At 40.0% G+C, this 13,290-nt stretch overlaps 1 protein-coding gene across 4 annotated transcripts in view; it reads left to right on the forward strand.

The window, feature by feature from the left end:
- The window catches only part of LOC111872107 (N6-adenosine-methyltransferase subunit METTL3), a 77,627-nt gene extending 65,277 nt beyond the window's left edge, over positions 1-12,350 (forward strand). Inside the window, exons 12-13 of one of the 4 annotated variants that reach the window (XM_023865677.2) lie at positions 11,809-11,987; positions 12,073-12,350. In XM_023865677.2, the coding sequence (XP_023721445.1) occupies positions 11,809-11,987; positions 12,073-12,184 (291 nt within the window). In that variant the 3' untranslated portion in view covers positions 12,185-12,350. The remainder of the gene's footprint in view (positions 1-11,808; positions 11,988-12,072) is intronic. The other 3 variants (XM_033754530.1, XM_023865678.2, XM_023865679.2) reach the window with 3 other exon arrangements.
- The last annotated feature ends 940 nt before the right edge of the window (positions 12,351-13,290 follow it).

Genomic DNA, 13,290 nt, shown 5'->3' on the forward strand with positions numbered 1-13,290 from the left:
AGGCCATGGTGGACAGCTAAACACAACGCTAGCCTTGAACGTTCTGACACTGCTCGGCTATATTTCAAAACAGACTACTTCTTGTTTGTCTATACGAGATAATACACAGTCAGTGTTTCTGCGAACGATTAGACATCGCCCACACTCGTGCTTACCGAAAGGAACCTACGAACTGGAGAATGAGGAACGCAAGCGTAAACTTCTGCCCCTGTTGCCACGTAAGCCATAGTTAGAAAATGATGTCAGCAGCAGGCATTCAGACTGCAGAAACGTTTTGTGCAGGAACTGTATGCATTTTTGTGCACAGACGTTCAAAATTGAGGGAAAAATTATTTTTGGCATCAGTGTAAAAATTTTAAGAGATTTTAAAATCGGTAACTTACAATAACTGATTCTATATTCTTTTTAGATAAAAGCAGCGTTTATTTCGTTCATTTATCACAAAAGTTGTAGAAATCACAGCATTTTGAGTAACATGATTACAATTTTTATTACTCTACAATGATGGGCATTTAAATTAAATCCGTCCCGCTGCCACTACCGGAATTTAAATGGCCGTCTCTTAAAGGTTAATGCTTGTATGTATGTGTATGCAAAGAGATCCCCATTGTTGTAATTTTGTTCGTGTTACAGGTCTGCTTAGACTAATTGCCAGGTTTGCACTGTGGAGCTAAATAAATGTAATATGAATATTATTGCTTTAATATCAACACATTTCAATAATACTAAGTTCTGCAGTTCCCAGTGACATGGGGGTGAGTGGTCAGTGTCATGCCCCTGCCACTTTACCCCCAGGGAAAGGGCCTGCTATATGCCCCAGAGCTGTTTTTGACACCGTGGAGAAGAGAAAACTCTCTTGCCTCTTCCAGGAATTGAACCCCACTCCCCATTTGTTCACCCAGTAGCATAGTCACTATGCCAGTAGTCCATGTCTAACAGTCCATCCCCATAATTAATCGCTTAAACTATTGTCTTTGCTGTTACCTACCTTCAACAGGATGTCTTCAGTTCCATCCTTGCTGTTTGATGTGAAGCACTTCTTGAACATGTGGACAGTTGATTTAGATCTTTAGATCTTTCCATGCAGTTTTCACTCCCAAAGCAATGCCTCTGACAATTTCTTTGTTTTCTCTGCTGGAGTCAGTGGGCAGTTTCCAGACAGCAGATGTTCACCATAAATGTGGTGTAAGTGATTGTTGAGTGGTGTATTAACTACCATGCCAAGCGGCCTCCGTAGTCTAGAGGTAACGTTCCCACCTCATGACTCGTAGTACGCGGGTTCAAATACCCGGTGGAGGTCATCGAATTTTTAAGGGCAGAAAAATTCAGGGAACAAGTCCTCCGGGAGGGACTTTAAGCCGTGGGTCCTGTGTCGTAGCTTTACGGCACGTAAAAGAACCTCATATCTCCAAAGGAGGTCACTGAGCCAAATTTACGGATATTTTCCGCCCAACAGCAGTCTCTAATACCTCTGGTAGATGGGGGAAGCATTATAGATACCTCTCAGCTAGTAGAGCCGGTCTCGCTGGCTGGGCGGGACTGATGGTAAGCACCAGTACCGGTAGGATATAGAGACTGGTAGAAATCATAGAGGGAAGCACAGTGGACCAATACAGGTCTAAGTGGATGGGGAAACCCACCCTCTCCAATAACTAACTAACTAACTAACTAACTACCATGCCAAGAACCTTCACCTTGAAGTTCATGCTTACGGATATGATCACTTGTCCTGTATTCAGTATGGAAGTCTGGGATCTCAAATTATCTGTTACATGTCCCCAGGAAACATATAGAACAAGCTTTTCAGCCTTCCCTAAGAGTGCACCTGGGTAGCCACTGAAACATCACTTCTTCAGTCATTCAGCCCTTTTTTTTCAATTCACTTCAATTTTATTTCATCCATGAATCATTATACATGATATGGAACAAGTCAAAGATTAATATTAATACTAATACTAAATAGTAATAAGAATATAATAATACAGAAATAGTATGCCAAATTATAATAAATGATAATAATAATAATACAGTAATACAGAGATAATAATATGACAGTATAATTTGTCTTGAAAACAGTTTTTGTGGTCTTAAATCCTCCATATGTCCTATTGTACCTTTACTGGTGGTAATGCCTATGGAGATTTGATGGAATGAGGATTGGCAGGGGAAACCGAAGTACTCTGGGAAAACGTGCCCCAGTGCCACTTTGTCCATCACAAATCCCACATGACTAGATCACAGCGGTGGGAAGCCAGCGACTAACCGCTTCTCATTGCATTTGACTATGATGCTACTGGGTAATTTTCTTGTGGTAGATTTTCTTCTTTTTAGAATAACAAAGGGTGTCCACTTCCTCCCAGTAGCTAGTACAGATAGCATTACTGTTACTTTGTTTTATAGCCAGTTGGTAGGCTGCCAAAGAACACAAGCTTGATCTCCATTTTCTATTTGACCTTGAAGATAGCCATATATCCAGTGCAGAGATTTCACATGCCCTTGGTATGCAAGTATCTTCTGCCTTCATCCACAGGAAACTAATATTATTCTCTTACAAAATGCTATTTTGCTGTATAAACCGAATGGTCCACTGGCCTTGATCACCATATCCTGTATGATAATGCCAATTCCACGCCTTTCACATGTAGGGTGGTACGCATGACAAAAATAAATAGTTCTAGTTCAGATGATTGAGTTTATTAGCACTTCAGTTAGAAGATCTCTTAATTACCAATAATACAGTGCTATCGCTGATTTACACACTTTCCAGTTACTGTTGCACATGCACTAGATTTTCAGTTTCCACTAGTCCTCCCCTAACAGTGGATCTCAACATAGAAATTAGCCCTTCAAATCACTATGAAGTCTCCCTGCTATTTCGTCTTCAATTGCTTTGCAACCTTGGAACTAAAAATTCATCTGGACTCATTCCTCCAGCTTACGACTGACTCATAACTGCCCCCTGAACTAATTCTGTCACTGCATTCACTTCTCTTAACTCTTTGACTGGCGCGGGCGTGTTTTAACGCCCGGACGATGCCAGCCGTTCCCTGGCGTTGGCGTGTTTTAACGCTTTGACAATCTCTTCCCTTCTTTGCTCTCTTGACACTCATCAACCAAAGACATATATATGATAGATTTTGTGCATGTTTGTAAAGAACCCTTGTAAACTTTGTGGAGGTCTATATTACTGTCAGAACCCTCTGAGAAGGAAAAGGTCAGAAAATATTTCACATTCATTCAGTTTCACCATGGCTTCTTGCAGCAAGTTTCTTCGTGTTCCTACAGACCAGCTGGAAAATGTTGTGAACGAGATTTGTTCTGATGATGATAGTGGCGATGAAATAATGATTCCTGAATTGGATGAAGTTGATAGTGACAATAATACAGTGATAGACAATGATCCACAAGACAGTAATCATGAACATTTACCTACCACGAGTGCGGTGCCTGACACGCCCATCTCATGAACGTACGGAGACATTGTACCCCCAATATTTTCATTTGCTAATAGTTTCGGGATCAAAATTGATATAACACATAAAATGCATCCCTTTTCATGGATTAAAATTTTTTCTGGATGACGACTTGGTAAATCACATCACAACTGAAACCAATCGCTATGCTCACCAGCACTTCAACACACATGAGTTAGCTCCTCACTCTCGAAAACACAATTACAATTATGTCACATCAGATGAAATGTGGACATACTTAAGAATTGTGTTCATGACAGGAATCGACAAACGCCCTGAAATTGAAGAATATTTGTCCACTAGGCCCCTATTTCACACCCATGGTTTGGACAAAACATGTCTTTGCGGTTGAATAGTTTCATTCTATTCAAAAAGAACACAACAAAAGAAAAATACAAGAAGAGAAATTACAGATTCAAAGATTTTATATTGGACTGTGTAGAAAAATGACTGAACCAAACAAACAGTGTGGAGAGGGAGAAAAGTCAAGGAATGAAGTGGATGACGAATTTATTGCGTCAGACTAGAGTGCAGTCACGCCTCCGCCCTCGACCTTGAAAAGGCCACCAGTGAAAGAGCCAGTAAATCGTCTAGAGGGTGGCTTGAAAATTCACAAAATGGTCCACGTTCCTCCCAGTAACAATAAGAAGAATGGTGCCCTGAGAAAGTGTCGCGTGAGTGCTAAGCACAAGGTTAGAAAAGAAACAAGTATCATGTGTGCAGGCTGTGGTGTGGCTCTCTGCAAACTTTCATGTTTCAATGTTTATCACATGAAGAAAAACTAATAAAGAGGTATGGAAAGGCATTTATTGCATAATATATTGTATTTTAATTAGTTCCTGAAAATTTCGTTTTTAAAAACCAATTTTTGTTGAAGTTGTTTAGGAAAAAGTAACTACATGCATTTTAGTGACATAAGGTTTAAAGGGCCTGCCAGGACAGGGGTGGGATTTAAATACCCTTCGCGCCAGTCAAAGAGTTAGAAGCATTATGCACAGACCCCATGGAAAGCACCCTCTCTGTTGTTGATGATGTGACTGCTTATGCAGAAGTGTGTTTACTGAGCCATTACTTAGAAACGGTTTGCATAACCCCATTGTTCCACTGCTGCTCAGCATTTTTTTATTTCCTTTATTGACAGTCAGATTGTACAATCTACAAGCCAGTGTGCCGATTGGTGTATTATTGTATAAAAGCTAAGTGTACACTCTTCATGGTGTGAGCAGAATAAACATCCAGTGATGTCCTCCTCAGTTCCTTAGCTCTGGTGGCCAAATTCTTTTGAGTCTTCGATTTTCATGATGTTGTAGTAGTGGTTGAAGAAGTGGGTTGGAGTGATTTTCTAGTTTGTTGAAGTACTTGGTGCTGTTTTCTTGGATGACTTCTGTTACATAAGTAGTTTTTAGGTCTGTATGTAGGGTGTGGTTGGATACATACCATGGTGCGTTCATGATGGTTCAGAGTATTTTGGACAGGGCACGCTGTATAATGGCAATGTTGGATTTGCTGGCACAGCCCCAGAGTTCTATGCTGTATGTCCATATAGGCTTGATGACTGTTTTGTAGATTAGTAACTTGTTTTTGATGGAGAGGTGGGATTTTCTTCCTATGAGCCAATTGAATTCTTTGGTTTTTTGCTCCATCTGTTTTCTTTTCTTGATTATATGTTGTCAAAGCGTAATCCTAGGTATTTGAACTGTTCTTTTGGTTGTATGTTGATGTGATTTATTTTCACTGGGGGGCATGTGCCTTTTTGGAGGGTGAAGGTTGGTTGTGTGGACTTTGATTGGTTTACCTTGATTTTCCATTTGTTTAGCCATGCTTCTATGAAGATTAGATGATCTTGTAGATGAGAGGAGGCTGTGGTTGGATTGTCATGGGTAGCAAAGACAGCAGTGTCATCTGCAAAAGTCCCTATTATCGTTTTTTTTTTGTGGGTAGATCATGTGTGTGGAGAGTGTAAAATAGTGGGCTTAGTAAGCTTCCTCAGGGCACCCCTGAGTGGATTGGTAGGCGGTTGGATATTTCCTCCTTTATTTTGACTTTGGAAAATCTTTCGCTTAAATATGACTTGAGTAGGTTGTAATAATTTGTTGTGAAGATTCTTTTTATTTTGTAAAGTAAGCCAGTAAGCTTTGTCAAAAGCCTGGGCTATATCTAAAAATGCAGCTATGCAGTATTGTTTGTTATTTAGTGCGTTAGTTATGGTATTTGCTATGCGATGACTTTGTTGGATGGTTGAGTGGGCTCGTCGAAAAGCAAACTGGTGGTTTGGTATCCATATTTGTAGGTTTGATTCTTGGTTTATTTTGTTGAATATTAGTTTTTCAAGGACTTTTGAAATTGTGGGTAGAAGGCTTATTGGTTGGTAGGATGTGATGTCGGTTGGATTTTTGCTTGGTTTCAAGATCATTATGATTTTGCCAATTTTGAGTGGACGAGGCCAATAGTCCAGTCTAAGTATGGCATTAAATATGTATAGGAGTTTTATTTGGCCTTTTCTTAGTAACTGTTGTAGTATTATGGCTGATATTATCATGGCCTGGTGCCTTTCTTGACTTTAGAGTGTTATTGCTTCTTTCATTTTCTTTAGGGTAAAGAGCTTTGGTCGTTGGTGTCTTTGTATGGGTTCATTTAGAAGTGAGTTTACTTCTTATACTTGATTGTTGTTGTGTGAAGTGAATACTTCATGTAGATGTGAAAATAGCCTGGCTCTTTCTTTGTTGCTTCTTGCCCAGTTTCCTGGGGGTGATGTGAATTTGCGTATTGGTGGTGATGCTGATATGGGCTTTCTTTTGTTTCTTATTGGTTTTGAAATGGAATTGTCTTGTCTTGTGAGGCTTGCGATATAGTTCTTGAATGATTTGTTCTTTAATTCTTGTAATTGCGTTTTTAGCTTATTGCTGATTTTGTTGTATTTTTCTCTGTTTTCCAGAGTGTGAGTCCTCTCCCAGGTTGATCTAGCTCTTCTCTTTTTGGCTATTAACTTTTTTATTCTTAACGGTATGTTATTTGTAGGGTTCTTTGGATCATTTATGGGGGTTGCTATTTTGGTTGCTTCTTGTAGTAGGGTGATGAACTTTTTACATTTGTTGGTTAGTTCTTTCAGCTTGATTTTTAGTTTTGTGTTGTCTTCTATTATTTTCCAGAAGAGATTCCAGTTTGTTTTGGAGTTGTGAAGTCTGGGCTTGGATTTCCTTAGTATAACTGATGTGCTTATTGTTGCAATGATTGGAGTGTGGTCCAATGTGGTCAAGGTTTGCAGTTGCGTTTGTGTAGTTAGGAGTGATGCCATTTGTTATGAAGAAGTCTAGTAAGTCAGGAATTTTATTTTCATCGGTGGGCCAGTATGTTGGTGTTCTAGTTGATATGATGGAGTAATTGTTATTTTGGATTGTCTTGTGTAGTTCTCTGCCTTTTGTTGTTATGAGTCGTGAGCCCCAAGATGTATGCTTGCTGTTGTAGCCTCTGCCAGCTATAAATTTTGTACCCAGGGTTTGGAAGAATGACTCGAAGTGGTGTCTTTTGAGGTTATAGCGGGGAGGACAATAGACATCGGTAATGGTGAAAGCATAAGGAAATGTTTTAACTTTCATGTTTCATATTTTGGTAGTTCATGATGTTCAATTTTTTCTTTGATTAGGATTGCAGTGGTGGGGTGGTTTGTATGGTAAAGTTTGTATTTAGGGATATTGAAGTAGCTTCTGCTGGTGAAGTGGGTTTTTCTGATTAGTAGGATGTCGATTGAGTTTACGTTTAGAAATATTTTTATATCTTCTTGATGATTTGGAAGTCTATTGGCATTTCTTAGGAATCTGGCCATTTATTTCGTTTTGTTGACAAGTGTTAGCATGTTTAGTACCATAGTATTTTGTTGTAATAATTGTTGAATTAAATTTTTGAATTCATCTAGGAATTTTGCTAGTATGTTGTTTCTTCTTTTTGGGATAAATTTCACTTTGTGATTTCTGCATAGCTTCTGGGTTGAGTTATTTCTAAAGGTTGTGTATTTATTGTGTAGGATTCATGTGTGTAGATTGCTGGAGCAGAGTGTCTTTGGGAAAAACTTGTGTTGGTATCTTTGGTTAGCTTATGAAAGTGTTCACATCCTCTGTAGTTTTCGGGGTGATTTCCTCCGCATAGTGCGCATCTGGCTGGTGTTTCGCTTGTCTTCTTGCAATCTATTGTATTGTGTGGCCGCCGCATTTGACGCATAGGTATGGCTTATTGCATTATGTTTTTGTATGGCCATACTGTTGACATCTCATACATTGGATTATATTTGTTTTGTTTGAGTGGGGAGGTTCTATTTTTACTATTCTGTTTTGGAGTCCTGTTATTTCATAGATCTTTTTGTTGTTGGGCTGGTTCTAGGTCTACAAAGAATAGGTTCAATGGCTCTTTAGTAGCTTTATGATGTACGCTGATTATATTTCTGACTCTGTGTACTAGTTCAGCTAGTTCTTGTTTTATGTCTTCCATTTTTGTTGAGTGATGAAGGTATCTTATTACTATTCCATATGCTTGTTCTTCTTTCAGTTGGTAAGTGTGGTGGTATATTTTTTCTTCGTTGAATTCTCTGATCGTTTTTTTGTAGGTTTATGTAGTTTCGCCATTTATTTTGACACTGTTGTTCGCTAGACTTTTGATGACATATTGCTCTTGTTCGGCTATTTTTTTGGATTCGTTTTATCATTTGGAGTAATTTTGTACCCCATAAACGAATATTGGCGGCAGTTTAGGTACTTTTGGCATTATGTTGATTTCATTGTTTGAGGTTCCTGGTTGTTGAGATAGTGAGTCGTGTCGGTTTCTATGTTATTTGTGATGATTTTTGGTTGATTGGAGGTTTTTTTTCTCTTTGTGCTTCAGATTATTTGCCATTTGTTATCGTTATTTTTCTGTGTTTCTTCTTCTTCTTCACTGGATGAGGTCATTTGTTGTATATGTTGACCTCTGTCTTCGTTGTCTATGTAATTTATGTCGGGTGGTTGCATTTGTTGTTGCACTGGTGTTGCGTAGTAATTGGGTGGTAGTTGCATCTGTATTGCTTGGGTTTGTGGTGGTATCACAGTTGGTGAAAATGGGTATGTTGGTGGGTTCATGGTTGGCCAATGTATGTTGACTGGATTATGATTTTGTTGATTGGTGATCCTATTGTTGCATTCTGTTGTGATTTCTGCAGGGTGCATCAATGTAGTTGTGAATTGTTAACATTGCTATCATACCTGCTGGTTTGAGGTTCCTGTTCTTGGTTGATTTGCACTGTTTATCACTATTTGTCACTTTTTTTGTTTAGGAAGTAGTTCACTGATAGAGCCGGTTCTTGATGCATACTTACAATTTGAAGCCCAGACAAGTAGTGCTGCTCAGCATGGACGACATAGAAAACACAACCTCATCTATTGTTGAATGTTGCAGTATGTTTACAGAGCTGTTGCCTGGCATTGTGTTGATCAAATCAGTTACATTGCTTCCTCCTTAAGGCTGCTTGTCCAAAGTGACCTACTGGTGCACCCCCTGTACTTCATTTTTGAGGTCTCTGCTTGGTTTCATCTCGCCTTCCTTCCCATTGCTCAATTTTTCCTCCTCCGGTGTTCCTTCTCCAACCTCTACCACTGCTCCCACCTTATGACCAGCTCTTTCTGAGTTGTTCCCCTATAAGGTTCCAGATATTCCAGGTTATCACCATCATCCAAAGACTTTCCTTGTTTCTCTCTTTTTCCCCCCCAAATTGGGGAAGAACTATCCCGAGTGGCTGGTGCTCCCACCTTTCGGGCTCTTCTTATGCTAATGCTGCTCTTAGATTTTCTTCTGCTTCAGAGGGAGTCAACCCCTTCACAAGGTTCAATTCCTGATTTTCTGCAACCTGCTGGAAATCCTTACTGCTCACTTCACAGTCCCCAGCCTGATGATCTTTCTGTAGCTCCCACTGGTTGTCCTCTCACTTCCAAGCTGTAGCTGTTCCTCAAAGTTTCGATTCCTGGTTCCATTGGTGCCTTCCTGGCGCATCAATTATCTCCTTCTGAGCATCCATCCTTTATGGGTTCCTGTTGAATATTTATTCCTGGTCTGATTCTTCTGCCATTTCTGTTCAAGCGATGATCATGTCTGTGTCCCTGAAACCCCCATCCCTTGTGCTGTGCCACTTTTGCACTGCAGGTAATTTTCCTGCCAACTGCAGCCAATTCCTGCCACGGTCCACAATTTCCCTGGGTCCGTATTTTCCTGAAGACTTTTCTTTTGTGCTGTGCCACTGCTGCACAACGGGACACCTTCCTGCAGGCAGCAGCCAACTTCTTCTGGGACCCACACTCTCCTCAGGTCAGATCTTTTGGCTGTCCGCATTGCCCTGCAGCTAGATGCCAGCCCCTATGGTGCTTCTTCATTGTTCCTGAAGACTTCACTGCAGCCTCCTCCATGGGGACCTCCTGATGCTCCCCTACTGCCATCATTTTTTCCAGGCCAGTCTTCATTATGGCGATCATCCTTTCATAATGGGCGTTCATGTCTGCTCCCATCCGTTCCATGATAGCGTTCAGACTTTTGAAATCCACCATGATTATCCATCTCTATAATGTGGGGATGTAACTACATGATGCAATTTTCATCGTAATAATTTTGTCCAGTCTGATCCAATCTGTACCACTTCTAACACCAGTTAGCATAGTTCTAACTGCTGATGAATCCAGCATGATCTGAACCACCAACTTCTGTAGGGTGGTACGTGTGACAAAATAGCACTTCAGTTACAAGTTACAAGCCTCCTTTCTACAAGTTCTCTTAATTACCATTAATACAGCACTATCATTGTACAAACTTTCCGGTTCACCACTGCACATGCACTAGGATTCTCAGTCTCCACTAGTCATCTCCTAGCGATGGATCGAAACACAGAAATTAGCACTTCAGATCACTATGAAGTCTTCTTACTATTTCATCTTCAGTCACTCTGGAATCTCGGAACTAAAAATTCTTCTGGACTGACTCGTCACTGCCCCCTGAACTAATTCTTTCACTGCATTCACTTCTTTTATAAGCACTTTGCACATACCCACAGAAAACACCCTCTCTGTTGTTAGTGACATCTCTGTTTACAAGGAAGAGTGTTTGCCAAGCTGTTGCTTAGAAATGGGTTGCATAGCCCTGTTGTTCCACTACTGCTTGACGTGGCAGGTGACATAGGAAACACAAACTCATCTACTGTTGCATGTTGGACTGTTTACAGAGCTCTTGGTTGGCAATGCCTTAATCAAATCCATTACTGAATTGTGTTCATGAAGTAGAGAAACCAGCTTTACAATTTTTAAACAGACTGAAGCACTTGTTCTTCTTCATCTTTGCATTATCCTTGCATGGCATCACAAGTTTTTGTGTGTGTGGAATTGGCATACTTTAACTGTTCTTTTGGATTCCTCCAGCATTGGACATTTACATATTTTGGTAACTCAGCATTGTCACACCGCAGCAGAGTTGCTACTTTCTTCCACGTGCTTCCTGACCATTATTTTAACATTCATGTTACAGCTGCAGCACTCAACCTAATGTATCTGTGACACTGTAGAACCTCTCTTTTCAGTCATCTACATCACAGCATTCTGCCTTTCTTTTGCCATCACACAGATAAATGTGGATATGATATTAAAGCTTATGTATATGCATTAAAGCTTCAAATTTCGGACTGTACCTACACCTCAAAATGGAAGAGAATGCTACTAAACTGTATTTCCATCTAAAAACAATATTGGCAACAATATTGGCTGGTAACGTAAAAACATTGACCCCAGTGTGGTAGTCTTAGTTATATGAATGTAAGATGGCCATTTTTTTTAGATGCCCAGGTATCGAAAAATTTATTTCATACGTAAGTAAATATGGAATTAAAAGTGGACAGAATTTTTGTGGTAGTATCTTGTGTGTTTACATATGCCTATGTGTTGGGAGTGTGAAACATCAAGATAAGGCAGTCATGAACCTGTGAGTTCTGTAATAGAAGCAAGATGTCAGTTGTCTTTATGAGTACTGAGTTTCTGGACTTTCCCCATTCAGAAGAGCATGCAGTATCTCAGACATTCTGTTTAGTGAAAAAGTGGGGAGGCATCTGATAAGTTGGTTTCGTTAGAAATAGTGATCTGCATTGCTATATAATCATCTGAGAATGGTAACAGGTCCAGTGTTAGAAACACTGTGTCCTGGTTGGAATACCAGGCAGTTGACAAGTCCAGAAATCCAGTAATACAGAGCATAATATATTATCCTCATAACCCGTCATAATTGAAATGCTATGTTCTGTTTGGAATACAAGCTGATGCAAGGCTAATATTTCTACCTGCAGGTTGGGATGAAGGGTAGTCCAGACAACTTGAACAGAGGTCTAGACTGTGATGTAATTGTAGCAGAAGTGAGGGCAACTAGTCACAAACCAGACGAAATCTATGGGATCATTGAGCGTCTTTCACCTGGAACTAGAAAAATAGAATTATTTGGTCGTCCCCACAATGTTCAACCAAACTGGTGAGTACATCATTTGTTGTAACAGATGCTTGAGAAGACAGATTAATCCTAGTGATGGACATTAATATATGTTTTTTTTGTTTAGGATTACACTGGGGAACCAGGTGGATGGTGTGAGGCTTGTTGATCCTGAATTAATTCAGGCATTCAGGAAGCGTTATCCAGATGGAAATTGCATGACCCCACCTAAATCATAAATCTGTTGTATCTATCAGTGTGTGAAGAGCAGAATAAACTCATGTTTCAATGTGAAAACACATCTGTTTTAAATTTTCTTCATCTTGTGAAGAATAATATTCTCAAAATTGAATCAGTTTGTGTAGCTCCATCAGGGTCCAGGAAATGATGCTTACGTTACTTTAGGGGAGATCCATTTCTCTTTGGACACATTGTAAGTTCACCCTTCTGTAGGTATGATATGACATCTTCCAGCACCATGTGCTTCCAGTCCATGCTGCTGGCATGTGTGTCTGTAGTCTGAGGGTATGTAATGATGGAGTGACTGTGGCATTCATTGATAAAAACATTTGCTACATTTTAAACTGAATTTAAGTTAAACATAAGATAACTTTAAAAGAGTCAACGACTGATTACAAGACAAGACATGAGCTGCATTATGTATCATAAAGAGAACAACATGATGACACATACTCCAGTGACACTCACCCTACACTCGGATATTAAAAAGAGATTGCAGGTACAAATGTGCATTGCAGGAGACCCGTAACATCACTGTGTGGCTCCATCTACACCATACCCATAATACCACAGAAGAATCAAGACAGGGACAGTTAGTGTACTGTTATTTTTATGGTATGGTATATATATATTTTGTCATGTGTTGGGTGTATAACGCTACAAATAACTTTACGCCATATTGGATATAGCGAATTTTATTTCACATTCGCTCTTACAATCACCCAATTCACAGATTCACAATTACTGCCATTGGCAGTATCAAATACTAGACTGAAAATGCCAGAATACAACTGACTGGTTGCTGGCTAACTGGTAACTCGTAACTCTCTGCTGGCTAGATTCCAACTCAACTCTTAGGCTGCTGCCTTGAGAACTCACTTCGGTGGCTGATACACTTTTAACTCGTTCACTGCTGACTGGAGAACTCACTTCGGCGGCTGATACATGTTAAACTGTCTTCGGCGACTGTGTAGTTCTCTTATATAGTTGCAGTGTTTGCCTGTTACGTAATGAGTACAGCTGTTGCCTGACGCTGTGTTGACAGCGGCGTTTCGTGCCATGTCACAGTGCGGAGGGAGAACGGAGTGCTGACTCACCCGCCATG

The sequence above is a fragment of the Cryptotermes secundus genome, unplaced genomic scaffold (genome assembly GCF_002891405.2).
Source record: "Cryptotermes secundus unplaced genomic scaffold, Csec_1.0 scaffold417, whole genome shotgun sequence".
NCBI classification, from domain to species: Eukaryota; Metazoa; Arthropoda; class Insecta; order Blattodea; family Kalotermitidae; genus Cryptotermes; species Cryptotermes secundus.